At 35.4% G+C, this 26,825-nt stretch overlaps 2 protein-coding genes across 3 annotated transcripts in view; one reads left to right on the top strand and one right to left on the bottom strand.

The window, feature by feature from the left end:
• The window catches only part of LOC134845450 (uncharacterized), an 80,617-nt gene that overhangs the window by 20,872 nt on the left and 32,920 nt on the right, over positions 1-26,825 (top strand). The gene's annotated exons all lie outside the window — the stretch shown is intronic.
• Positions 6,097-16,175, bottom strand: LOC134845455 (uncharacterized). The gene is made up of 8 exons (XM_063862343.1): positions 15,218-16,175; positions 11,992-12,127; positions 11,296-11,390; positions 10,998-11,149; positions 7,821-7,981; positions 7,252-7,424; positions 6,835-7,051; positions 6,097-6,593 (listed from the first exon to the last, which is right to left on the bottom strand). Exons 1-8 carry the CDS (start codon positions 15,688-15,690, stop codon positions 6,516-6,518), a joined length of 1,485 nt encoding a protein of 494 aa, XP_063718413.1. The 5' UTR covers positions 15,691-16,175; the 3' UTR covers positions 6,097-6,515.

The raw sequence follows: 26,825 nt of genomic DNA, 5'->3' as shown, positions 1-26,825 counted from the left end.
TGAAGAATGATAAGAATTCAAATAGCTCTACGGCCATGTGTTAGCTGGAAAAACGACAGCAAAAACGTCATATTTTTCTTTTTAAAATGCTGCAAAAAGTCTGTCGACATTTTGTTTTCTTGAGCCCATTGATGCTTTTTCAGCTGTCTGTGTTTTTGGGCTTTCTTTTTGGCTTCTGGCGAAAAACTCGGACAGATAATTAATACAAGAATAAATTCTTGGCCCGTAACCTAGTTTCAGAGTTCGAGCAAATAGGACTAAGGTTCAGAGTTTGAGATAGAATCTGAAGTTTGAACTGAGGATTGAAAGGAGGTAGTGACTATTGAAGAATGAATTGAAAATGTGACATAAATGACATGACATACTAAGCATCACAAAAGTACCAGTTATTTAATTACTGACTAATTATTTCGTTAGTGATCCGCAGTCGACCTTGTCTGAGTTTTTTTCGTTTTGACTATTTTAATCTGTTTTGACCTTCAAACTGATTCGCTTCATTTAATCTGTCCGACCTTGATGGTCTGACCTTAACATTAAATAGGTTTTTTTGTCGACTATGAGATTATTTTTTTCACGGATGAATGAAATTGTCTCAACAAAATGTTTCATTCTTTACAATGTATCAATCCGATGGTATTATAGTTCCATGCTAAATTTTCACTTAACGTCCTTTGTTTTTTGCCTGAGAATATCAAAAAACAGAATTTTTTTTGCATATTAAAAAAAATTTTACGTGCATTTTGAGCGTTGTTTGGGGAGGTAAATTTTTGTCTTCTTATATTGTTTTTTGATTCGAGCTTATCCTGTTTTCCATGTTTTAGCTGGGCATTTTAACTTGAGAACTGCTCTGTTTCAGTAAAATGTTATTATTGGCTAGGCTAGTAGGTCGTTGTTAACGGTAACGCCTTCGAATTTTTCAACTAAGTCTTATCGACTGGTTATCATGCTTTTAGTTGCCGGCGGCTTACTAAGGCATCCTATTTGTTTGTTTTTAGATCTTACGGCAGCCCATTTGTTGTTTGCTATGCAAATTAGTCTCAATTTAATCAATTTAAATTGCACGGGTAAAATATATTTGCGACTCTTATACTGTTGATATTGCGATGATTTTTTTCGTCTGTTTTTTTTTGGGAAAAGTCTTAATATTTGTTAAGGCTCAAATTTAATTTTTGGCAGTTTGACTTTTGGTATATTTTAATTTCATTTCATTTCTTTTGCTAATACTTGCGAGCGTAGTCAATTATTACGAACCTTTTTTTAAAAAAGTCAAGTGTTTGAATGAAAGTTTTCATTTATTTGATGGAATATTTGATGAAATTTTATAGCATCTGTTTTCTGCACTATTTTCGGCTAGTGTTTGTGATTTGTTAAGCGTCCGTGACTGAGTGGTTAGTGCGTAAGACTCAAAATCTTTAGGTCTCAGTTCGAATCCGAGAGGTAGCCGAATTGAATTCTTTTCAAGTTCAGCTCATTTCATTTTTCAAAGGAAGGCAAACTCCACGATCGAACAGCAAAAGTGTAAAGGTCACAAAAAACGTGATTGACTTCTGATTTCGAAAGTGGAATTTAATTATCAGATTTTTCAGCGAAATAAAAGTTTAACTTATTGATACAATGTTCTCGAATTGGGTTAATTTTATCAGAAAGAGAAATTTTGACGGTACACGTATAATAGTTGAGTCCCTATAAGTTAGATGGATTCCTGGAGGATTTTTTTTGTGTTTAAAATTTTTGGAAAAAGGTTCAGAATTTGTTGCCTTGTCTTTTAAATTATCTCAAAAATTGCTCGACCCATCTTTCATACTTTTTTCAGGGACCCAACTATCATACTGGTACCGTTTTTAGACAAAAGTACCTCGATTTCAGTTGATATGTGATAGACATTTTTCTGCCCAATCAGCTCGGCTTTTATCCATTTCGCTTATTATTCAACCCGATTTTTAATCTCGTTTGTATAGTTTTCAGACAAAGTCCTCTTTTGTCTAAATATTCAGTCCTTTTTTCTCGCTCATTTTAGTGCAACGGTTTTGCGTCAATCACGCCGTTTGATATCTTTTTGAAGCGCTTGCTTTTTGCTGACTTATAGCTAACTTTGAACAAAACTCACGGGAAATAAATCGAGTTAACGCCGAAAAAAAATGCAAGTTGTTGAGATAAGTGAATGTTGCACTGGAGGTCTTGAGTATTTTGAATCCGGTAGGTTGATTTAAGTATTTTCTTGCAATTTTCTTTTCGGTCTTTGCCGTTTTTGTTTGTGTTGGCGAAGTGCAACTTCGCTTGCGTTGTTTTTTGATGATCTTTTTAAAATCTCGAGAGGCCAGGTTTTCGTTATAAATCTGTTTATTCCCTTTCTCGAAATATATAGTGTCACTAAATCATATAAATGGTTAGTTCGAAGACTTTTTGAAGCTAACGACGTTTTTTTAGAGCGTCGACATTTGATATTGTTGTTTGTTTTGTGTATTAGTACGAACCTTTTTTCCAACCTAAGTAGCAAGTATTGGTGTCACTTTTAGGGCACCTTATCAGCTTTTTCATAGCAAATGCTTTGACATTCGAATAGTAATAAGTTAACTCAGCTGATGCATTTTCAATTCATTAAAAGAACCGAAAAAAGTAATTAGTTTCAAACAAAGTAACAATGTTAAAACTCGATTTCAGAAATTTTCTAGCTCAATATATCGCGCACACTTTTTTGAAATGCATAGTTTATACATAATGTGGTTTTATGCTTTACGATTTGCTACATGCAAAGTTAGTTTGAATGCCTATAGTTTGGTATATTACAAATTATTACTCTCAAAATTGAGTCTGTTTGTATTTGGTGCCACTTTCGCTGAACTGCTTTGGCAGTTTATTAGCATATGTAGCTGTTTTATGCGTGACCAGTGTTTGTCGGTTGTTAAGCTTGCGCGGCTGAGTGGTTAGTGCGTAAGACTCAAAATCTTTAGGCGTCAGTTCGAATCCGAGAGGTAGCTGAATTGAATTCCAAGTTCAGTTCATTTCATTTTTCAAAGGAAGGCAAACTCCACGATCGAACAGCAAAAGTGTAAAGGTCACAAGAAACGTGATTGACCTCTGGTTTCGAAAGTGGAATTTAATTATCAGCGAAATAAAAGTTTAACTTGATGATACAATGTTCTCGAATTGGGTTAATTTTATCCGAAAAAGAAGTTTTGACGATACACGTATAATAGTTGAGTCCCTAAAAGTTGGATGGATTCCTGGAGGATTTTTTTGTGCTTAAAATTTTTGGAAATAGGTTCAGAATTTGTTGCCTTGTCTTTTAAATTTTCTCAAAAATTGCGCGACCCATCTTTCATACTTTTTTTTCAGGGACCCAACTATCATACTGGTACCGGTTTTAGACAAAAGTACCTCAATTTCAGTTGATATGTGATAGACATTTTTCTGCCCAATCAGCTCGGCTATTATCCATTTCGCGTATTATTCAACCCGATTTTTAATCTCGTTTGTATAGTTTTCAGACAAAGTCCTCTTTTGTCTAAATATTCAGTCCTCTTTTCAGTTTGTTATATTCCAAGTTATTATTTGCAAAATTGAGTCTATTTCTATTTGGTGCCACTTTTTCTGAATCGCATTGGCAAGTTATTAGCATATGTAGCAGCTTTTTCGTGACTAGTGTGTGTCGGTTGTTAAGCTTGCGTGGTTGAGTGGATAGTGCGTAAGACTCAAAATCTCTTGATTGCAGTATGTCGCAGATTTGAATCCTACACGTAGCCGAGTTTTTGCTAATTCGAGGCTAATTTCTATTTTTCTTATTGCATAGTCGGTTTTACTATAAACGTAGATTTGGTTTAACGAATTTGGTTGAAGGTTCTTCAAAAAGAAAAATTCAAAAATCTTTAATATTTTAACTGAGCATTATTAACAGAACGGCAATTAATTGTTATGGTAGTCATGTTTAAGAGTAATGAACGTAGTGAAGACTCCTATATAGGTCTTGCTGATTTTTTTTGTTTTTTTTCAGGAAAAAGTCTTAAAATATTTAATATGAAATAGGAATAACTGTATTTAATATGAAATAGGAACATTAAAAGAACTTGATGACTTTCTTCTAATGGAAAAATTTAGGACCTGGTTATTTTTAAGGAAATGGCTATCGTAGTACCCATCAAATTACCAAAGTAATTAGAGGAAAACATCTTTTCCGTGAAAATGATATTGCAGTTTTTCTCTGAAGTGTTTAAAAGTGAACTTATAAATACTTTTTTGTAGGTGTTGATGATTTTTTTTTATGTAAATGCTCATGTTCAAATTTGTTTTTTCGCGAGTTGACTTTTGATGTGTTTTTGAATATTTTGTATTTCCTTTTGCAAGGAAGGGAAACTCCACGATTGAACATCAAATAGTAAAGGTCACCAAAAACGTGATCGACCTCTAGCCTGGAAAATTGATTTGAATTTTTAGATTTCCCAGCGGAATATAAAGCTTACTTTGTGTTTCAGTTTTCTCAAATTGGGTTTGTTTTTATTGAATAAAAGTATCAATCTTTAATTGCTTTAGACATCAAAGAGTTTTAAGGTCATATATTTTTTTCTTTAAAATGCGAAAGAACTAGTTGAAGAGTAATGAAGGTAGTGATTTGTTTTTTTTTCAGAAAAATCTTAAAATTTGTTCACTCTTAATTTTGGTTTTTTGCGGTTTGACTTGTGATTTCTTGCTAAGTTCAGTGAATTTCTATGGCTAAAAGGAAGGCAATCTCCGCTATTGAACAGCAAAATTGTAAAGGTAACGAAAAACGTGATCGTCTTCTAATTTCGAAAATGGAAATTAGTTATCAGATTTCCCAGCGAAATAAAAATTTTACCTATTGATCCAGTTTTCGCAAATTGGGTTAATTTTAACAAAAGTATCCATTATAGATTGTTCTACAAATTCGAAGATCTTCAAGGCCATCTATTTTTTTCTTCGAAATTCAAAAGTTGAAGATTTTTGAAAACAAGTCGGTTTTTTCCTTTGTTCGTTACTCTTTTCCAACTGTCAGTTGGCTATGTTTATTTCCTTGCGGTTAATAACTTTTTTCCAGCTGTCTTTGGCCATGTTTTGGTTTTGCAATCATTTACGAATCATTTTTGATGAATTTTAGTTTGATTTTATGTTGTTTTCGGCTAGTGAATTTTTTTGCTTCTATTATATTAATAATTGGATTCCAAGCATTTACAGCGACATTTATGGAAATTGTGCTAAATCATATTTTGATAATTTGGTTGAGATATTGTTTTTGGTTCTATAAATCAAGATTCAATCCATTTTCTAGTACGCAAAGCCATGGTATGAAGTTAGAAAACCCGAAAATAGCAAAAAAAAAATAATAAAACTAGTTTCTTGCTGGGAATTATTTTGCGATGATCAATATGCCGGGAATATTTTCTAGTCGGTAGCATCCGGATACTCTGTTTTTGTAAATAATTCCCAGTTTCACGACGTCTATGAATTTATGACTTCTTAGTATTTTTGACTTATATTTTAAGTACTTCGACCATAAGACTTCTTGAAGTGGTTCAAATGGGAAATCATTTGGAAATTGTTCTCCAATATGGAAATAGAGAGAAAATGGCCCTTGACTTTCAGTTTTAAAAACATATTTTAATTTTGTGATTTTCCAATGGAAAAAAATACATATTGATCCGGGTTTCTCAAATATAACGAAAAATTTTTGATAAATATATCTTCTCTAGAAATTGAGAAGACTTTAAAGTGATTTTAAAAAAAAAATCCGTCATTCCATGACACTTTCTAACTATGTCCTCAATATAATGTTTTCTCTTTGTACATATTGCTAGTGTGCAAAGCTCTGCTTCGTTTCTCTGCTAAAGATGTTTGTATTTTTTTCCTATCTTCTTTTGCCTTGCTTTGACTTGCTCATTGATGTTTTTAAAATTCGGCTTTTGTCGTTTTGTCTCTGTAAATTTATGCAAATCAAGGATTAGGTTGTAAAAAAGCATTAAACGAAGCACTTATGAGACTATTTTTCTCACGCCTGTTATTTATGAAGCGGTGTTTAAAAGGCCAAAATGAGTTGACAAAATGACAAACATGAATTTCGAAATAATTTTCAAAGCGCCCAAATCAACGATAAATTGCAAATACAACAGTCGTATTACTTAGCAAGAATTTTATTAGAAGGAATGAAGGGACGTTTCAAGCCAAGTTTTGGATTAAAAGGCATGCACTTGATAAGAGTTTTGGTGATTTTTTTAAACTAGAAAAGAGCACACTTGCACATCGAATGAAAATCTGCTAGCCATTAGTGGGCCAGCGGAATACGCTAATAGTTAAATCCGGGATTTTTAAAATATAGTTGATCCAAAATTTTGAAGTGTTTCAGTTTAGAATGGAGTCATATTTAGGCATCGACCATCAAAATATAATTTTCGAGTAACGAAAAACGTGAAAAATAGAAGTTTTCTGTCGTTATAAATGATTGGAGGCTCTGATTATTCTTCTATAAAGATGAGCATAAAAGAGACTAAACAAGAGAAGTTGCGCATTCAGACGTCGCTCAAGTTCAACATCACTTCTGATCGGTAGAGTCTTCCGGTTTTCTGCACCGTCACTGTGTAGAACACCTAAAAAGAGAAGCGATAAGAAACAGTCAAAAGAAAGTGTCTCTTTTCTCTTTGCTTCAACCTAGCGGTTGATAGTTCGCGCCTCGACTTAAAAGATGCTCTTCGTCTGTGGGGGTGATTTAAGCCTGGCCATCAAAATTATGGTCGGTCGTCAAAAAAACTAAGCCTGGCCGTCAAAAATTAAATTGATTTGTTCTATTTGTAAGTTAAAATAAAAGCTGAATGAATAATTGTTTGCTACCTGGTCCTTATTTTTGTTCGCTGTCTTGCCCTTCACGATTCCCATGCATCCCCCTGTTGTTGCCTTACTCTTTCTCTGTGAAGGGTACACGGGGTGTCTGCTGCTGTTGGCGCGGGTTGAGCCGGAAGGAGCTGGAGGCCACTGGTCGGGAGGCGTGGGATCGAATCTCAGACACATAGAGGAGTCTTTTTTGTTTCCATTCGAGTTGGATTGGTTGCTATTAACAAAAATTTGATACTTCTATAAAACTTAAGTGCAACTTTTGCAAACTTAGTGTCACTATCTCAGTGCGATTTATCAAAACTGTCAACTTGAAAATTATCTTGCAACGTAACCAGCCTCAAGCTTCGGTATTTATTTTGTTCAATTAGAATGATCCGTAGGCGCTTCTTTTCGTGAACAGAATTCCTTTGTAACCTGTGAATGGGTGGTCCGAGGGGGAGACGGGGGATGTGGTGTTGGTATGCCACGGCCATGTTGGGGGAGATGGTGTGTTTAAGCAGGACATAGAAGAATGGGTTGGCCACTGAGTTGAGTGCACAGATAGCTATGGCCACTCCCTCCACAATCGGCAGCCATGATGCAGTGGCCTACAAGGAAAGCAACACACTTCGATGTTGAATTACTCGAGTCTGTAATATTTATGTGGGCATCTTGTTTTAAAAACCCTTTTTTGGAGTCTACTAAATTGATATTCAAATGCCTGAAAAACCAAATCGATATTCTGATAATTTTAAAACCAAATTGATATCGATACTTTAAAAAGTATAATTTTGGCTCCTGCGAATCGCAGAGGAGCTATCAGTTGGCATAAGCAGGCTTGTCGAAGGATACTCCATTTGTGTTATCTACCCGTATTCCAGACAGTTATTTGGGTGCGTTGGGTTGTTCAAAGATTGTCGTTTTCTCAACTCTCGCAAGTTTAAGAGAACTGCTAGTGCCATCTAAATTCAGTCGACTATGTGAAAGTACGACTAGATTTGAACCTGTATAATAGTCTGATGAAAGAGCATGACGTCTAGGGCGACCAGAAGTCGGTAGTTGAAAAAGGGAGTGTAGCAGACGAATACTGAAATGGCGGTAGCGTAGCTGTAGAAGTGCAGGAATTTGTTCCGGTCGTCCATGAAGCGTTGATGGGCACTGCGTGCTAAAACGTGAACAGACAAATTCCTTCATTTCCCGTGTTTTAGGCTCCGCAATAGAGGCGAGAAGCGTTCACTTCCGCATTTAGTCTTACTGGAATGAGCTTTGTCATTTAAATGAATTATAGGGACGCTATTTTTTCGAAACCGGTTGAATTTACTCAAAATTAATGAGCTTCCGCAACTTCACTTGGCATTCAATCCAATTTATTCGGGCTTATTTCCTGATTTAGTGGTTTGAATTACGAAAATTTCAAAATAATTCATTAATTGAGATGAGATTTAGCTGAACAATCACGTATAGGAAAATGGATCTTCATTCAATATTGAAAAGAGGATTCCAGTGTCATCAGAATTAAAGAAATTCTTAATTATCCGACTTTCTCAAATTAGTTTTTGTATTAAGTTTGAAAAGTATCAGTTTCCTGTCATCGCATCAGCTTAGTCCAGAGATTCTGATTTTTTGTATTTTTCTAAATTGACCTTGTGAGCAATGAAAAGATCCAATTCCTCGGGCAGGCTTACGTCCCCTCTAAATCTGCCCCTTTTCGTAAAAATTTTGAACATTTTAACGAGCTCATGTTTCTTTTCTTCCGCCCATGCAAATTTTAAGAGAGCAGTTTTAAAGCATCATAGATGAAGTTTTTTTCCTTTTCAAAATGTCTGCCAAAGGTTTTCTGACAAAAAAAAAACATTTTTTTTTACAACTGAATTTTTATGATGACGTATGTTTTGTTGAATGTCATACATTTTTGAGGGAAATGTTGATTAGAGATCGATGCAGCTCGTAATGATTAATTGCGGTTGAACCTTGATCAATATGGTTGTTTTTCTGAGCTGGGAAATATAGCCCAACCCTCGAGTAATGAGCAAGGATCTGCCTTCAGTTAAAATCGTATCAGTTGCCATCAGTTTCACTTGTTAGTCGGGTTATACTGTTTGTGTTAATTTTTCATCAGGCTTTTTTTGGTTAAAAGCAGATTAATCGGCTCAGCATTGATTATTTTCTTCGAGGTTTGACTTTTAATTTGTTAAGGTTTGTTAAAAGGAAAACATACTACTATCAAACAGAAACAATGTAAAGGTCTCAAAAACGTGATCGACTTTTAGCTTAGAAAGTGGATATAAATTTCAGATTTCCCAGCTGAATAAAAAATTTACCTATTGATCCAGTTTTCTCAAATTGAGTTAATTTTATCAAAAAGTGCCAGTCAATCTTTTTTTTTCGGTTTTCTTGCGTCTTGCGTTCGTTGACTTTTTCCAACTGTATGTTGGCTATATTTTGGTCTCATTAGCTGCTATCTATTTGAATTGGATCTACTTAACAATTACCCCCCCCCCCCTTTAAGAAGGGGGGCAATTGTTAAGTAGATTAATATAACGCATTTTCGACCAATCAGATTGCAGCAAAATTAGAAGTCTCAATACAAAGCTCTAGAGGTAATTTTTTGCTTTTATTAATAGGGGTGGCAATTCTTAAGTAGGTACCAAAGGGAGGGCAATTGTTAAGTAGATCCTTTGAATTTTATGTTTTGATAATGATATAAAAGTAATGTACTGGGGTAACATAGGTTATGTACTGTTAATGATGATGATGATGTGCCTAAAATTTAAAAGAAAAGATCTGCAATTGGTTTCAACACAGTCAACTGTTCAGTTCTGTCAAGAAAGCACGAAGAGTTCATGTCTTGAAAACTTTTGTCATTCCTAACGGGGGAGGTGGGGGCAAGGGGTCTGTAAGAACGAATAAATTTTGGGTATTTTCAATATTTTTAGTTTTTTTCCTAGTCCAACATAATGTTTCTAGTGGGTTTATGTTGTGTTCCATGGTCTTTATTAGTGTTGATGCTCAGTTCCAATTATTGACCACTATTACTCTGCAGTATTTTATTCGCGGCAGGGGGGGGGGGTGGTTAATTACCGTAGGGAGATACGAAAATAACCGTAGGTGGGAGTAGGGCAATTTTTTCCCATTGTAGGGGTCCAAAATTATCAGGGGGATCCGCAACTTCAGATCAATTCTGATAAATATATGATGCTAAAACAGCCGAAATTTTTGGACAAAGTTAAAAAGGTCGATATTCTAGGAGGGTGGGGTGTATGAAGAATAGAAGTCGATTTGTGTTGCGGGGTGGGGGTGGGGGGGGGGGGGGGGTGGTTTAGTGGTTTCGGTCCCTACAATTAAACAGTGCAAAGTATCTCACTGGCAACGTTTTACGACGAGACTAGGGAATTTAGAGAATGGTACATAAACCTCAGAACTTTTTAATGACATAATGACTTAAAAATCGTCTTCATAGCTCAGGGAATTAAGCGGCTGATGTTTTAGTTGCCATAGATTACCCGACTGCAAATCAGCAAGATAAAGTTGAGTGTATCTACTTGTGGTTATTTGTGTGAACAATTTGAGCTCCATTTTATTGGTTATTTTTGACTATCTTTCCACTATTAATGCATCTTTAATTCCGCAATAATTAAACTGCATAAAATTAAACTAAGAACTATCTGCGAAGAGCGAAAATAAAAATAGACCCAGACAAAATAAATGCTTCTTGAGTATTTGCGTTTAATTAAGTTTTTGACCTGAATAGCGCCTTTTGTGGTGGATTGGGGCGAAAACTTTTAAAACGGAACTAAGACGTGATGAGCGAAAATAAATTTAGATGACCTAGACAAAAGTAATGCTTCTTGATTAATTCTGAATCATTTGGATATTATTTGTTTATTATGTGCGTAAAATCAATTTCTTGACCTTTGAATGACGCATTTTGTGGTGGATATTTAACTCCCAAAACGAAATTATGGCTTGTGCCTTGATTAACAATAACGGAATTATGATTTGTGCCTTGATTGAAAACTTGATTAATGTAGTTTGATTCGATTTTTTTCTGGGTTTTGCAGTGCTCGTGCGTTGAGTGGAATGAAGTGGGTCGGTGGGAGGGGGAGAGACAGCGGATCTTTTGAGGGGGGGGGGTATGGTGGTGCGGTTAGGGATTGGATTGGTAGAAAAGAAATACTGACGGCAGTTGAAGGTGGCTCTGCGTCGGCTGGTTCGGATCTGTTCTCGGAAGTATTGGCCGAATGTCTTGTAGTAGGAGGCGATGGACAATACAGGTACCAGGTAGCACAGCAAATACACGAGTATGATGAACATATTGAAACTGAACGAGCTCCTAAACACAACACAAGATTTTTCGTTATAATTTTAGCTGAAAGTTTGTGCCACCTGCCCAGTAGTCTGCTAGATATTATTGCCTTAAGTGGTGTCAAAACCCTGGCTGTGTAAGAGCATAAATGAGAGTGGCAATTGGTTACTTACGCCTGAAAGGAGCAAGTTTGAGTTTCGTAATCGTAGTCGAAGTTGTACAAGAAGTAGCTGCCGAGAAGCATGGCGCTTCCCCACACCACCAGTTGCTGCAACACACATACGCACACTACATTAAAGTTGCTTTAACTACATTAATAGAAATGGAGAGTGGTTGTGAAGTGGTTACGTCTCCGCCTCTCAATTGAAAGGTCGGATGTTCGAGGCCCGCCATGATCGATTTCATATGTGATATTGCTTTATGACAGAAATTGCGATGTGCTCTAAATGAGCGGTTAAGTCTATCTTTTTTAAACCTTTTATTGCCTCATTGCTGACCATTCATGGGCAATGAGTTTTGATGAGTTTGTTGTGGGGATAGCATTTGACGTTAAAAACATGCTGTTACAAATGGATCACTTTAAGGGAATGCAAGGTGAACGCTTCAGCATGCGACGTAAAAGTATTCACGCGAAAAGGATGGGATGTCTTTTCTGAATTTGAAATAGTTAAAGCGCATCCTAATTTTATGGCTGGTTGGGCGAAATTTGATGTCGTAAAACATCTCTACCCAGAAGAGCTGCAGAACTAGTAGGGACGACTTTATTTCTAGGTGTAAAATTAAAAGGTTCGAAGAACTGTAGAAATGAAGGGACATAAGAAGTAGCGGTGCATGTCTAATAGAATCTGAATAAGGGGGGCGGGTGTTACCAGAAGGAGGGTGGTCTTGAGGGTGAATATGAATCGGTAGTTGTTGCCACTCTGGATTGCGGCCTTCCTCTGCAGTCCAATTGCCAGAGTGCTCCAGATATTGATGTGCATGAGGGTGATATCCAGGCCGTTCATGCTACACAAACAAAATTGGGGATAGGAAATTTGACGACACACAAATTAGACAATGTTAATAAAACGAAGATTAGACCATAATTTTTTGGAAAAATCTGACGTTTGTTTACTTATTAATGAAGTCACGCCAATACATTTTCTAGGCCTCAAATACAACACATGAATAATTTCGGTAAATTTTGATTTCGGTAAAAGGAAGGCGAATTACCTGAAAATGGCGCCAAAAACGCGAAAGACTGTTAGTTTCGAAATGATATTTCAGTTTTTAGATTTCCCGACGGATTAAAAAGGTTTTTTTTCGACACAAAAAGGTACTTTTTCTTCAATTGACTAGTTTTATGGAAAAAATCCAACATAAAAGATTTTTGAAATTCAAATAGTTTAAACGTGGTGTAGTTTTTTTTTCAAAATTCGAAAGATGAAAAATTTCGGAAGATTAGTCAATCGTTTTTTTTTTGGTTGACTCTTTCACAATTTTCTGTTGCCTATGTTTCTCTAAGTTTATATTTTCATACGACTCGTTATCCGGTGTGATTAATTTCATTTCCTTCATAAATTAACGTATTCGTTATGGCTGTTCGAAATTTAAGTGGTGCAACTTCAGTGTTGTTAGAATTCGAAGCTGAACTGAATAAAATGTCCCGGCGAGGAAGATAAATTGAGACAAAAAGATACTGTTTGCTTCCCTTTAACATGCTTTATGGCCTGTTTATGCTAATTTTTGTTGGATTCTTTTGTTGGATTTTCGCATATGTCATTCCAAAAATGGTTCGATAATAATTTTTAGCTAGTCGAATTGAATGATTGAAGCGTTCGGTTCGTTTATTTTTGAAGTTTTAACATTTTTAGGAACTTGAAATTTCGAGGTAATCCAAATCGTTTAAGATTATACTCAATGTGATGGCTATCTGGCGTAGAGTTTTTCCCTAATATGGGGCCTAATTAGCCTAAGTAAGAAATGAAATCTGCTTAGAAGAGATCGGGTGTATTTTGGAATATCTAAAAGGAATCCGTAAGGTCCACTGGACGGATTATCTGCTTCTTTTTTATCAAACTGACATCTCTCTATTTTGAAAGTTTTTTTAAACCAGAAAGTTTAGTCTTAATTGCCATTGAGCGTAGAGAAGACGCTTATATAAGGCATTTGAAATAATTTTTTTGTTCCGGCTTTCGTAGAGAACGGAATATTTATGCTCGGTGTGGTGTGTATTTTGGAATATCTAAAAGGAATCCATAAGGTCCACTGGACGGATTATCTGCTTCTTTTTTTTGATCAAACTGACATCTCTCTATTTTGAAAGTTTTTTTTAAACCAGAAAGTTTAGTCTTAATTGCCATTGAGCGTAGAGAAGACGCTTATATAAGTCATTTGAAATAATTTTTTTTGTTCCGGCTTTCGTAGAGAACGGAATATTTATGCTCGGTGTGGTTTTTTTTATCAATTTTCGCCGATCAAAATAATAGTTTTCGACAGAAATTTTTTACACCCTTTTAAAGATATCGACTTCTGGAGTTCAAATTTAAATAGATAGCATACCTGTCTGGGTATTTTGTAAAGTTCTGGGGGTTTGAAAATCGCCAAATTCGCCATGTTCTGGACTAAATTATGCGCGCTTTGAAAAATTTATTCATGTTGCTGAGAGCGCAACGCGAATAATTTACGCGTGGTGAATTATGCTGCTCAATAAAATCGTTACAAATTGACATGAGGCTAGCTAATCAGATTGGTCGTATTAATTTTGTACTTTTGTACGACTCCATGTTTCAAACTTTGATATTGTCCAAAATTTTTTGGTTTTCAATATTTTTTTTCCCAAAAACTGTTCGATATGAATTAAGGGACAGTCGAAACATTCAGGGCTTTGCCTTGATAAATGAGCAGTCTTGTTTCATTTAATGATTTCTTTTGTTTGATTGTTTCTTTAATGGCTTCTACTAATATCAGATGAAATTCTTTTTCTAAAAGAAAAGGCAAATTGAGTTTTCTAATAAAGAAAGCGGAGATGGCGCGAATTACGGCGAATGACCTTTAGACTCGACCATGGATTTTTGTTTTTACGAGTAATGAACGTAGTGAGTACTCCTTTATAGGTCTTGGTGATTTTTTTTTCAGGCAAAAGTATCAAAATTTGTTCACGCTCAGTTTTGATTTTCCCGGTTTGACTTGCGATTCTTTTCTAAGTCCAGCGCATTTCCATTGTTAAAAGAAAGGCAAACTCCACTGTCGAACAGCAAAAGTTTAAAGGTCACAAAAAACGTGATCGACTTCCAATTTCGAAAATGGAAATAATTTATCAGATTTCCCAGCAAAATAAAAGTTTAATTTATGATCTAGTTTTCTCAAATTGGGTTAGTTTTAACAAAAAAGTTTTCCTCATAAATTGTTCTAAAAATTTGAAGAGCTTTAAGGCCATCTGTGTTTTTTTCAAAAGTTGAAGGTTTTGAAAAAGCAATTCAGTTTTTTTGAATTTCCTAGCGTTCATTACTCTTTTCCATCTGTCAGTTGGCTATGTTTAGATCTTCCAGCGTAAGAGTTAGATCTCCCAGTTTTCTGTTATTGGGCTAGTTGTTTGAAAAAAGTGTTGGTTATAAAACATCGTGAATTTAAGAAAGCTTTAACGTGATACTTTTTCGAAATTCGAAAATTCAAAAAGGCCATCATTTTTTGGTTTTTTACAACTGTTTGTTGGATATGTTTTTATGCATTTAGGAATTTGCCTGCTATTCATACTTACTTCTCGAATGTAAATGTTAGTTTTCGTATTTTTAATTGCAAGAGAAAGTCACCTGTTTAACAATAAAACTAAGCGACCCAAGCAGTTGTACCTTTTACGTTGAGCGAAGTGTCGTATATACATTTTCTTGCTATTTTTGTGAGTTAAATTTAAACTGGATCATAGGATGGGATTTAGAAACTATTTTAAACTAACACTTTTCAAAAAGAGTACAACCCCTTCCATGGTCGCACTGTTATCGAGTGTCACCTTTATCGGATGTTTAAGAGACTGATTTTTGATGTCGTTTTTTGCAAAAATTTTGCGGTATCAATCTGTTCGCCAGTGATGAATGAAAGCGATCGAAATTTACTTACCGGCAGGACCACACCCCTAGGAAATTATGATCTCCTAAGAAGCTGGCCACAGCATAGTAAGCTGACATGAGCGAGTAGAGGAGATCGCAGACTGCGAGTAGACTGATGTTAACCATGGTTGGCGCCCCCGTGCGCCGGGAGGGACGACACTCGAGCCAATTGATCATGAGAACCATCAGGTTGAACGAAACACCGAACGCACTAAGCAAAGAGTGCATCACTCCCGACGCTATTCGTGCAGTGTCGTTAGTGTCGCGTTTTTCACCGTCATCGTCGCCGTCTGCCGAGAGCAAAGGGATAGAAGACGACGAGGATGGGGAGAAAATCTGAAGATGCGGAGTTTCTGAGGCACCCTGAGGTAGCTCTCCATATTGGGAGACCAAAGAACTGTCGGCATGGATAATGAGACTGGAAATAGGGTGGAATGTACCTGTGTTTAAGCCCCACGTTGAAACAGGTTGAAACTGCATCATTGTAAAAGTGCCGAGAGAATTGAAGAGATATAATATGCAATTATATTGAAATGGTTTTTGATCAGCCGTAATTTGTTTTTGTGGCGCAGTAAAGAGCACGTTATGTTGTAACGACAGTCTGTTAATAAAAGTAGGCGGTGGTTTCAAGCTTCAAAGTTATCTGGGAAACTATTTTTTAAATATGTAGTTATATAAATGGGAGGCGGCACTGCGGAGATACAAATTATTATAGGGAGAAATATTTACTTCCGATAAATGATTAAAAAGAAGGAAAATTTTATGATTTAAATGATAAAAACAGTATCAAATTAACTGAAGTTAGCGGCAGAAGAAATTTTCCTCGATCAATTTATGAGTTCTGTTTTGCCTTTTGAAGTTCAAAAAATGATTTGATTAAATGTGTTTTACGATATGCTACGACAAAGTTAAGGTTAATTCCAGAATATGCTGTAGCTGTAGAGAAGAGTACAAACATATCGACAAGGCAAGTTAAATAAAAGTTTTAAAATTGCCTTTTTTTTATCTACCATGCCTTTTTTATCTACAATTAGTTGCAAATGACGTGCCCAAAGGCAATAATTGTTTACAGCCCATTGGACTAAAAGAAATATTATTTTTTTAAGCGCGCAGCGGACTAAAAAGCAGTCATTGGTAGCGGGCGTAAGTTGGACCAATGAAATTTACCCTTTAGCTCACAAATGAACAAATATAATCTGATTTGTTAGGCTGGGAGATAATCTGAAACACACATATCTGCAGTTCCCAGGCCTTATCTCGTTATTTTTAACCAAAAAAAAATCAATAATCAGTATTAAAGTAGCAAGTTATTATTGAAAATAGCTATTTCCTTTTTCCTTTCTGGAGCGTTTTCCCTTCTTTTTGAATGAACATGAAGTTAAGTTAAGACGAAGATTGGTGACTGATGTACTGGGAGAATGAAAGGATCTATATCCATAATTATAACTAATTTATTCTCTATATCTATTAATTCATCATAAGTTTCACATCGCAGTTTGAGGCGTTTATTGTATATAAAAGCGACGCTTGTTGTACATTACCAGTCAATTTTCCCCAAAAATAATAAGCTCATTTTTCTTTTAATTTTTTTTGTTAATTTTCAGCATCTGTCTACAGATTAAATACCATGTGGTGATTTAAATAGCATCAGATATATCCGCCCTATTAAAACGCATTCAATATTACTTCTAATTGAGATATATTTAAGACCAGGGGGCGGATCTAGGATTTTCTCGAGGGGGATTTTCAAAAAGTTTTGGGAAATCAAATTTTATGCGCCGCTGGCAAAATTTTGAAAAAAAACAGGCCAAAAAGCATCTTTAGGCACTTTTTGGAAAATTTTGACAAAAAAATCGCGCTTTTTCGGCGCGCGCTCCCCCCTTTAAATTAGTATATATTGGCGCCTTTAGAAATATTTTAGGGTCCGTCACCAAATATGGATATCTCAAAATAGTACAAAGGGGGGACCCACCCTTGGGTCGGCAGAGGGTCGAATCCCTGAGGGGGGGGGGGGGGCGGTCGCCCCTCCCCCAAAATCCGCCCGTGCTCGAGGCTGAGTGCTCCTACCGTCCTAAGCTCTCTTGACTGGGTGGATTATCGAATGTTGCAGGTGACTAAGTTTTTAGATTGATGCAGTTCTGAATTGTTCAACTTTTCAAGGCTTATATGCGTGATTTTTTTGTAGAGCCGTTTTTTGTTTCTCGTGATTCTTAAAATTGAAAGCTAAGTTAAGTTGAAACTAGATTTTTTCGAGCTACATGGCTCAAATGAAAATGGCGCAATTTTGTTTCAACGCTTTCTTATGGCTTATTGTTTTAGATTTATTAAGAATCGATGAATGTTGTTCAGTTTTTTAAATAGGCCATGAGTATTTTCTCTTAATTTTCAGAAAAAGTCGTAGGGTTCGCACTTAAACTTGATTTTTCGCGGCTTGTATTTGATTTCTTTTCAAGTTTAGTTCATTTCCTTCTTTTAAACTAGCGATCAGCTTAGTGTACTATTACGAAACTTGTTTTTTTTTGTAACTTATCTCGCAAATGAAAGTGTTCAGTAAAAGTGTTCCTTGATTTCGAAATTTCCCTGTAGCATTAGAATTTGCATACCATCTGTTCTCTGCTTTTTTTGTGGCTAGTGCTTGGTGCATATTAAGCGTCCGTAGCTGAGTGGTTAGTGTGTAAGACTCCTAATCTGTAAGTCGCAGGTGAGAATCTCAGACATAGCTGATTTTTTTTTTACTAACTCGAGGTTTTTTCTACAAGTGCAATAAGAACAATTAGAAATGAGCCTCGAATTATTTTTAGAAAATCAGATACGCTGTCTATTGGCTATGTTTTGTTTAATTATGGTGTTCAATTATTCCGACCAATTATTTTTTTTGTCATGCAAAGTCAAGAGCCCGAAATTTGGGGAGTCGAGTGATATATCATCATGTTGAAGCTCCTTCAGGCGTACTTGAGTAACGATTGATTCTTTAATTTATGTAATGTTTGATTTTATTGCACAAGTAAGCTTGCGCACTTAGTGTTATAAGGTCAATCGATTTTTTCCAACGCAAGATGTGTTTTACAGCGCCGTTTTTTTGAATTCATGGTTAATGTGGAATTTTTTTATGCTCGTTTTAGAATTATCAAAGTCTTGAATTCGAATGTAAAACAATATATGACCTGCGATCAGTTTTTGTAAGTTTCTAGTTTTCAGGCGGTCGGAAATTCATGGCAAAATAATAGTTTTCGACAGAAATTTTTTACACCCTTTTAAAGATATCGACTTCTGGAGTTCAAATTTAAATAGATAGCATACCTGTCTGGGTATTTTGTAAAGTTCTGGGGGTTTGAAAATCGCCAAATTCGCCATGTTCTGGACTAAATTATGCGCGCTTTGAAAAATTTATTCAGGTTGCTGAGAGCGCAACGCGAATAATTTACGCGTGGTGAATTATGCTGCTCAATAAAATCGTTACAAATTGACATGAGGCTAGCTAATCAGATTGGTCGTAATAATTTTGTACTTTTGTACGACTCCATGTTTCAAACTTTGATATTGTCCAAAATTTTTTGGTTTTCAATATTTTTTTTCCCAAAAACTGTTCGATATGAATTAAGGGACAGTCGAAACATTCAGGGCTTTGCCTTGATAAATGAGCAGTCTTGTTTCATTTAATGATTTCTTTTGTTTGATTGTTTCTTTAATGGCTTCTACTAATATCAGATGAAATTCTTTTTCTAAAAGAAAAGGCAAATTGAGTTTTCTAATAAAGAAAGCGGAGATGGCGCGAATTACGGCGAATGACCTTTAGACTCGACCATGGATTTTTGTTTTTACGAGTAATGAACGTAGTGAGTACTCCTTTATAGGTCTTGGTGATTTTTTTTTCAGGCAAAAGTATCAAAATTTGTTCACGCTCAGTTTTGATTTTCCCGGTTTGACTTGCGATTCTTTTCTAAGTCCAGCGCATTTCCATTGTTAAAAGAAAGGCAAACTCCACTGTCGAACAGCAAAAGTTTAAAGGTCACAAAAAACGTGATCGACTTCCAATTTCGAAAATGGAAATAATTTATCAGATTTCCCAGCAAAATAAAAGTTTAATTTATGATCTAGTTTTCTCAAATTGGGTTAGTTTTAACAAAAAAGTTTTCCTCATAAATTGTTCTAAAAATTTGAAGAGCTTTAAGGCCATCTGTGTTTTTTTCAAAAGTTGAAGGTTTTGAAAAAGCAATTCAGTTTTTTTGAATTTCCTAGCGTTCATTACTCTTTTCCATCTGTCAGTTGGCTATGTTTAGATCTTCCAGCGTAAGAGTTAGATCTCCCAGTTTTCTGTTATTGGGCTAGTTGTTTGAAAAAAGTGTTGGTTATAAAACATCGTGAATTTAAGAAAGCTTTAACGTGATACTTTTTCGAAATTCGAAAATTCAAAAAGGCCATCATTTTTTGGTTTTTTACAACTGTTTGTTGGATATGTTTTTATGCATTTAGGAATTTGCCTGCTATTCATACTTACTTCTCGAATGTAAATGTTAGTTTTCGTATTTTTAATTGCAAGAGAAAGTCACCTGTTTAACAATAAAACTAAGCGACCCAAGCAGTTGTACCTTTTACGTTGAGCGAAGTGTCGTATATACATTTTCTTGCTATTTTTGTGAGTTAAATTTAAACTGGATCATAGGATGGGATTTAGAAACTATTTTAAACTAACACTTTTCAAAAAGAGTACAACCCCTTCCATGGTCGCACTGTTATCGAGTGTCACCTTTATCGGATGTTTAAGAGACTGATTTTTGATGTCGTTTTTTGCAAAAATTTTGCGGTATCAATCTGTTCGCCAGTGATGAATGAAAGCGATCGAAATTTACTTACCGGCAGGACCACACCCCTAGGAAATTATGATCTCCTAAGAAGCTGGCCACAGCATAGTAAGCTGACATGAGCGAGTAGAGGAGATCGCAGACTGCGAGTAGACTGATGTTAACCATGGTTGGCGCCCCCGTGCGCCGGGAGGGACGACACTCGAGCCAATTGATCATGAGAACCATCAGGTTGAACGAAACACCGAACGCACTAAGCAAAGAGTGCATCACTCCCGACGCTATTCGTGCAGTGTCGTTAGTGTCGCGTTTTTCACCGTCATCGTCGCCGTCTGCCGAGAGCAAAGGGATAGAAGACGACGAGGATGGGGAGAAAATCTGAAGATGCGGAGTTTCTGAGGCACCCTGAGGTAGCTCTCCATATTGGGAGACCAAAGAACTGTCGGCATGGATAATGAGACTGGAAATAGGGTGGAATGTACCTGTGTTTAAGCCCCACGTTGAAACAGGTTGAAACTGCATCATTGTAAAAGTGCCGAGAGAATTGAAGAGATATAATATGCAATTATATTGAAATGGTTTTTGATCAGCCGTAATTTGTTTTTGTGGCGCAGTAAAGAGCACGTTATGTTGTAACGACAGTCTGTTAATAAAAGTAGGCGGTGGTTTCAAGCTTCAAAGTTATCTGGGAAACTATTTTTTAAATATGTAGTTATATAAATGGGAGGCGGCACTGCGGAGATACAAATTATTATAGGGAGAAATATTTACTTCCGATAAATGATTAAAAAGAAGGAAAATTTTATGATTTAAATGATAAAAACAGTATCAAATTAACTGAAGTTAGCGGCAGAAGAAATTTTCCTCGATCAATTTATGAGTTCTGTTTTGCCTTTTGAAGTTCAAAAAATGATTTGATTAAATGTGTTTTACGATATGCTACGACAAAGTTAAGGTTAATTCCAGAATATGCTGTAGCTGTAGAGAAGAGTACAAACATATCGACAAGGCAAGTTAAATAAAAGTTTTAAAATTGCCTTTTTTTATCTACCATGCCTTTTTTATCTACAATTAGTTGCAAATGACGTGCCCAAAGGCAATAATTGTTTACAGCCCATTGGACTAAAAGAAATATTATTTTTTTAAGCGCGCAGCGGACTAAAAAGCAGTCATTGGTAGCGGGCGTAAGTTGGACCAATGAAATTTACCCTTTAGCTCACAAATGAACAAATATAATCTGATTTGTTAGGCTGGGAGATAATCTGAAACACACATATCTGCAGTTCCCAGGCCTTATCTCGTTATTTTTAACCAAAAAAAAATCAATAATCAGTATTAAAGTAGCAAGTTATTATTGAAAATAGCTATTTCCTTTTTCCTTTCTGGAGCGTTTTCCCTTCTTTTTGAATGAACATGAAGTTAAGTTAAGACGAAGATTGGTGACTGATGTACTGGGAGAATGAAAGGATCTATATCCATAATTATAACTAATTTATTCTCTATATCTATTAATTCATCATAAGTTTCACATCGCAGTTTGAGGCGTTTATTGTATATAAAAGCGACGCTTGTTGTACATTACCAGTCAATTTTCCCCAAAAATAATAAGCTCATTTTTCTTTTAATTTTTTTTGTTAATTTTCAGCATCTGTCTACAGATTAAATACCATGTGGTGATTTAAATAGCATCAGATATATCCGCCCTATTAAAACGCATTCAATATTACTTCTAATTGAGATATATTTAAGACCAGGGGGCGGATCTAGGATTTTCTCGAGGGGGATTTTCAAAAAGTTTTGGGAAATCAAATTTTATGCGCCGCTGGCAAAATTTTGAAAAAAAACAGGCCAAAAAGCATCTTTAGGCACTTTTTGGAAAATTTTGACAAAAAAATCGCGCTTTTTCGGCGCGCGCTCCCCCCTTTAAATTAGTATATATTGGCGCCTTTAGAAATATTTTAGGGTCCGTCACCAAATATGGATATCTCAAAATAGTACAAAGGGGGGACCCACCCTTGGGTCGGCAGAGGGTCGAATCCCTGAGGGGGGGGGGGGGGCGGTCGCCCCTCCCCCAAAATCCGCCCGTGCTCGAGGCTGAGTGCTCCTACCGTCCTAAGCTCTCTTGACTGGGTGGATTATCGAATGTTGCAGGTGACTAAGTTTTTAGATTGATGCAGTTCTGAATTGTTCAACTTTTCAAGGCTTATATGCGTGATTTTTTTGTAGAGCCGTTTTTTGTTTCTCGTGATTCTTAAAATTGAAAGCTAAGTTAAGTTGAAACTAGATTTTTTCGAGCTACATGGCTCAAATGAAAATGGCGCAATTTTGTTTCAACGCTTTCTTATGGCTTATTGTTTTAGATTTATTAAGAATCGATGAATGTTGTTCAGTTTTTTAAATAGGCCATGAGTATTTTCTCTTAATTTTCAGAAAAAGTCGTAGGGTTCGCACTTAAACTTGATTTTTCGCGGCTTGTATTTGATTTCTTTTCAAGTTTAGTTCATATCCTTCTTTTAAACTAGCGATCAGCTTAGTGTACTATTACGAAACTTGTTTTTTTGTAACTTATCTCGCAAATGAAAGTGTTCAGTAAAAGTGTTCCTTGATTTCGAAATTTCCCTGTAGCATTAGAATTTGCATACCATCTGTTCTCTGCTTTTTTTGTGGCTAGTGCTTGGTGCATATTAAGCGTCCGTAGCTGAGTGGTTAGTGTGTAAGACTCCTAATCTGTAAGTCGCAGGTGAGAATCTCAGACATAGCTGATTTTTTTTTTTACTAACTCGAGGTTTTTTCTACAAGTGCAATAAGAACAATTAGAAATGAGCCTCGAATTATTTTTAGAAAATCAGATACGCTGTCTATTGGCTATGTTTTGTTTAATTATGGTGTTCAATTATTCCGACCAATTATTTTTTTTGTCATGCAAAGTCAAGAGCCCGAAATTTGGGGAGTCGAGTGATATATCATCATGTTGAAGCTCCTTCAGGCGTACTTGAGTAACGATTGATTCTTTAATTTATGTAATGTTTGATTTTATTGCACAAGTAAGCTTGCGCACTTAGTGTTATAAGGTCAATCGATTTTTTCCAACGCAAGATGTGTTTTACAGCGCCGTTTTTTTGAATTCATGGTTAATGTGGAATTTTTTTATGCTCGTTTTAGAATTATCAAAGTCTTGAATTCGAATGTAAAACAATATATGACCTGCGATCAGTTTTTGTAAGTTTCTAGTTTTCAGGCGGTCGGAAATTCATGGCTGAAGCATTTTTTGTTTGGTTATCTTTCTATAATTTTTGTGGCGTTTTTTTGCACAAGTGAGCTCGTGCACCTTTTGTTATAAGGTCATTCCTCTTTTTCCAGCGCAAGATAAATTTTCCAACCATGTCTTATCGAAATAATGGTTCGTGTGAAAAACTTTATGCTCGACACAGAATTCGCATTACGACCAATTAGGTTTTTGTATAGTAACTTATTTTTCTCGGGGTGATCAATTGGGCTAAAAAGCACTAGCTAATCCGTAATTCCTTTCATAGTTCGTGAAGTTGTCGGAAAAATAATCATAACATTCCGAAACTACCTACTATTTGAAGCACAGCTTCTGAGAATATGCGGTATGTTAACTGTCTCTATCATTGGGTAACCAGTGTTTTAATGTTAAAACGCAAAAAAAAATTGGTAAAAAATTCAAATTTCGATTTTTTTTGCAGAAAGTTGTTGAATTTTGAAGTTTTGATTCCCAAACTGGCGCTAAAAATACTCCAAAAAACTAGGTTTACACGGCTTAAATTAAGCATAAATAAGCGTATGTAAGCCTGCTAAGCCTCACCTTATTAGCTTGAAATTAGACCAAAAACCAAAAATTTCAAACGGTTTTTTCTCGACAAAAGATTTTTCAAATTTTTAAAATGTCGTTTGAATCATGAAGGAAAGGGTTTTAATTTGATATATCATTCGACCCATTTCGATGATTTTTTGTGGTATCTGATTTTGCGCGGAAAACAAAAAATAAAGAAAAAGAAAAAACTAAAGCACACCCAAATACAAATACAAAGTTCCTCCCCATTTTTCAAATGGTCGGGACAATAATATGCATTTTCTTTGTACCTCTGAGAATGTTGATATATTTTTTGCTCTAATAATTCTCCTATCTAAATTTAAGATGGAAATTAATAAGTTTTTCCAAAAGTATAAAGCCCAAAGTACATAACACTCAGTGCCAACTGACCCTTAAAAATTATAAGGGCTCTTTTGAAGGTGGAGATTGCGCTTAAAAGGTTTTTTTTTTGCTCAAAGAGTGCTCAAAAACCCAATTTTGCTCACTCAGAAATAGTATTTTGTTTGCTAGAAATAGTATTTTGTTTGCTCAAAAACATTATTTTTGTTTGCCAGAAAACCGACTGATGTGATGAAAGTTATACCGAAATGTTAAGTTTTAATAAAGATTTTTTGCAGAGCTCGAGATTTCGAACATATTTATTGCACGCGGCTCTTAGTTCTTATGGCTCTCAATTTCGAAAATATTATCATCGGAGAGGGGAGTTGGTGAAGATGGTACCAGAGCTGTGAGTTATAAAGTAGATCTCAAAAGTTTGCAACTATCGCTCCTGTTAGACAATGCGTCACTCAGTCAGTTCGACCCGCTTTTAATGTTTAGATGTTCATGAAATAATAACATATTGCCTTTAATTGTTTCATTAAAAACACCTTTCTGTTGCCCGTAGTAGTCATAAGATAACTTAATGACATCTAATCGTCAATTGAGGGCGGGAAAGTCTGGGACTATCAGTCTACATAAGACTGTTTGTGCTCGCAAATTGACAACTAGTAACCAGGTCATGAATTTGATATGCAGATCAAATTCAGACTAGAGTAAACGAATACGATACAATCGAATTAATGGAGTATGATCGACCGAAAAAATACTAATTAAGAATATTAAAGTTGAAGACATGTCACTTAGAGTAATTTAATTGATTTAATTTTAATTTTATCATCTATTTATTTAGTAATAGTAATCTAAATAGTAAACGATTGGACAACGGTTTCAGTTTTTTTGTAGTGATAGAAAATCCTTGTCCATCGTCCACTAAGGAATGGCTGTTTGTTTTCCAGAAATCTGTAATGATGCTGCATGGCTGACCAATTAGCAAACCATTCGCGTAACATAACTCAACTTTTTATTGGAAGTGGGTCACTTAGCATACCCGTTTTTATTTCCAAAGGGGTCACTAAGCGTGATCTATTTTTTTGACAAAGTAAATTAGCATCTTTAGCAAAAAGAACTATACCCCGAGATGCATTTCATAATCGATTGTAACCTACTGCATTTTTGGCTGTGCCTTGTAATTCGATTTAAAAAATGTTTCAAATAACTAACAAGGATAGCAGGTTACTGTGCAAGTAGCACAGAAGGTTCCATCTTAACTCTTAAAAAATACAACAAATCTATTATATTTTTAAATGCGGGCTTCACTATCTCGCCATGCTTAAACTTTTTCAACGTATTATTTTTGCATGTTTAACAAAAGAATTTTTGCATGTTTAAGCTCTATCGTATATTGCAATGGTTGAAATTTTTTTGGATTTTCCAGTTTAAGTTCAGTGTTTATTTCATCAATTTTGAAATTAGCTGCTCAATAGTGGGATGCTGTCAGGGTTCTCCCAGTTTTTGCGATTCTGGCCTCCATATACGAGATACGGCAATTTTAGTTTACGAGAAACGTCAATTTTCGAGATTTTTCATAAATTTGTAGAAAATTTAATTTAAAAAAAAATTTCTCAGTTTTGGGTGCTATCAGGGTACTCTTAGGGGTTGCGCATCTTGGCCCCAAATCTCACTTGTCAAAACTTCGTAGTTTTCTAGATATGACGTTTTTTGTGTTTTTAAAAGAAATTTGAAATCCCTAACTCTTTAGTGGGGGCTGCCAAAGTATTCTCAGGGGTTGTGAATCTTGCCTCCAATTGTGAGTGCTCAAATCTTGTTAGTTTTCCAGATATGACGTTTTTTTATGATTTTTTCAAAAATTTTCAAAGAAAATTGGTTTTTAAAAACTTCCAAAACTTTCAAGATGTCAATCCTGTTGTTGAAAATTGTGAGGGTACTGTCATTGGGTTGCAAATTTTGCCTCTGATTATGACTGCTCAAATCCTTGTAGTTTTCGAGATATGACGTTTTTGAGGATTTTTTCAAAATTTATCAGAGAACTTAGATCCAAAAAATTTTCACAAAATTTGAAGTTCTCATCTATACTGTGGCTCTGTCAGGGTTTTCTCAGGAGTTGCAAATTTTTCCTCCAAAAATAAAGGCTCAAAGTTTTGTAGTTTTCCAGATATGACGTTTTTGGTGATTTTTTCAAACTTAAATTAAAACTTTTTTTTTTCAAAAAAATGAAATTCCTAACCTGTAATTAGGGGCTGTCAGCGTAACCTCAGGGGTTGCGATTTGGGCCTCCAACTCTTTTAGTTTACAAGATAAGACGATTTTTTTGATTTTTTCACTAATTTTCAAAAAACTCAAATTACAGAGTAATTCACAAAATTGAAATTTCCAACCCTGTACTTACATGCTGTCAGAGTACTGTCAAGGATTGCAATTATTGCTTGAAAGAAGACTGCTCAATTTTTTTTGTACTTTTCGAGATGTGAAATTATATCTGGTTTTCATAAAATATCTTTTTTTAGAAAACTTAAATTTAATTTTTTTTAAAATTTGAAGTTCCCAACGTTGTAGTTGAGGACTGTTAGTGTGCTCTCAGCACTTTCAAATCTTGCGTGCAAATGCGGCTGCTCAATTGCATTTAATTTCTTAAATGTGAC

Source organism: Symsagittifera roscoffensis, chromosome 5 (assembly GCF_963678635.1).
Source record: "Symsagittifera roscoffensis chromosome 5, txSymRosc1.1, whole genome shotgun sequence".
NCBI lineage: Eukaryota > Metazoa > Xenacoelomorpha > Acoela > Convolutidae > Symsagittifera > Symsagittifera roscoffensis.
The sequence above is the reverse complement of the archived record's forward strand: the minus strand, read 5'-3'. Positions and strand labels throughout refer to the sequence as shown.

Bases quoted from the DNA above. Each gene is read 5' to 3' on its own strand.
- LOC134845455 (XM_063862343.1), bottom strand. From the start codon at position 15,690: ATGATGCAGTTTCAACCTGTTTCAACGTGGGGCTTAAACACAGGTACA. The intron at 11,150-11,295 runs GTAAGTAACCAA...TGTTGTGTTTAG, and splicing joins CAAACTTGCTCCTTTCAGGC to GAGCTCGTTCAGTTTCAATA. The intron at 7,425-7,820 runs GTTCAAATCTAG...CTTTCCTTGTAG, and splicing joins TTCATCAGACTATTATACAG to GCCACTGCATCATGGCTGCC.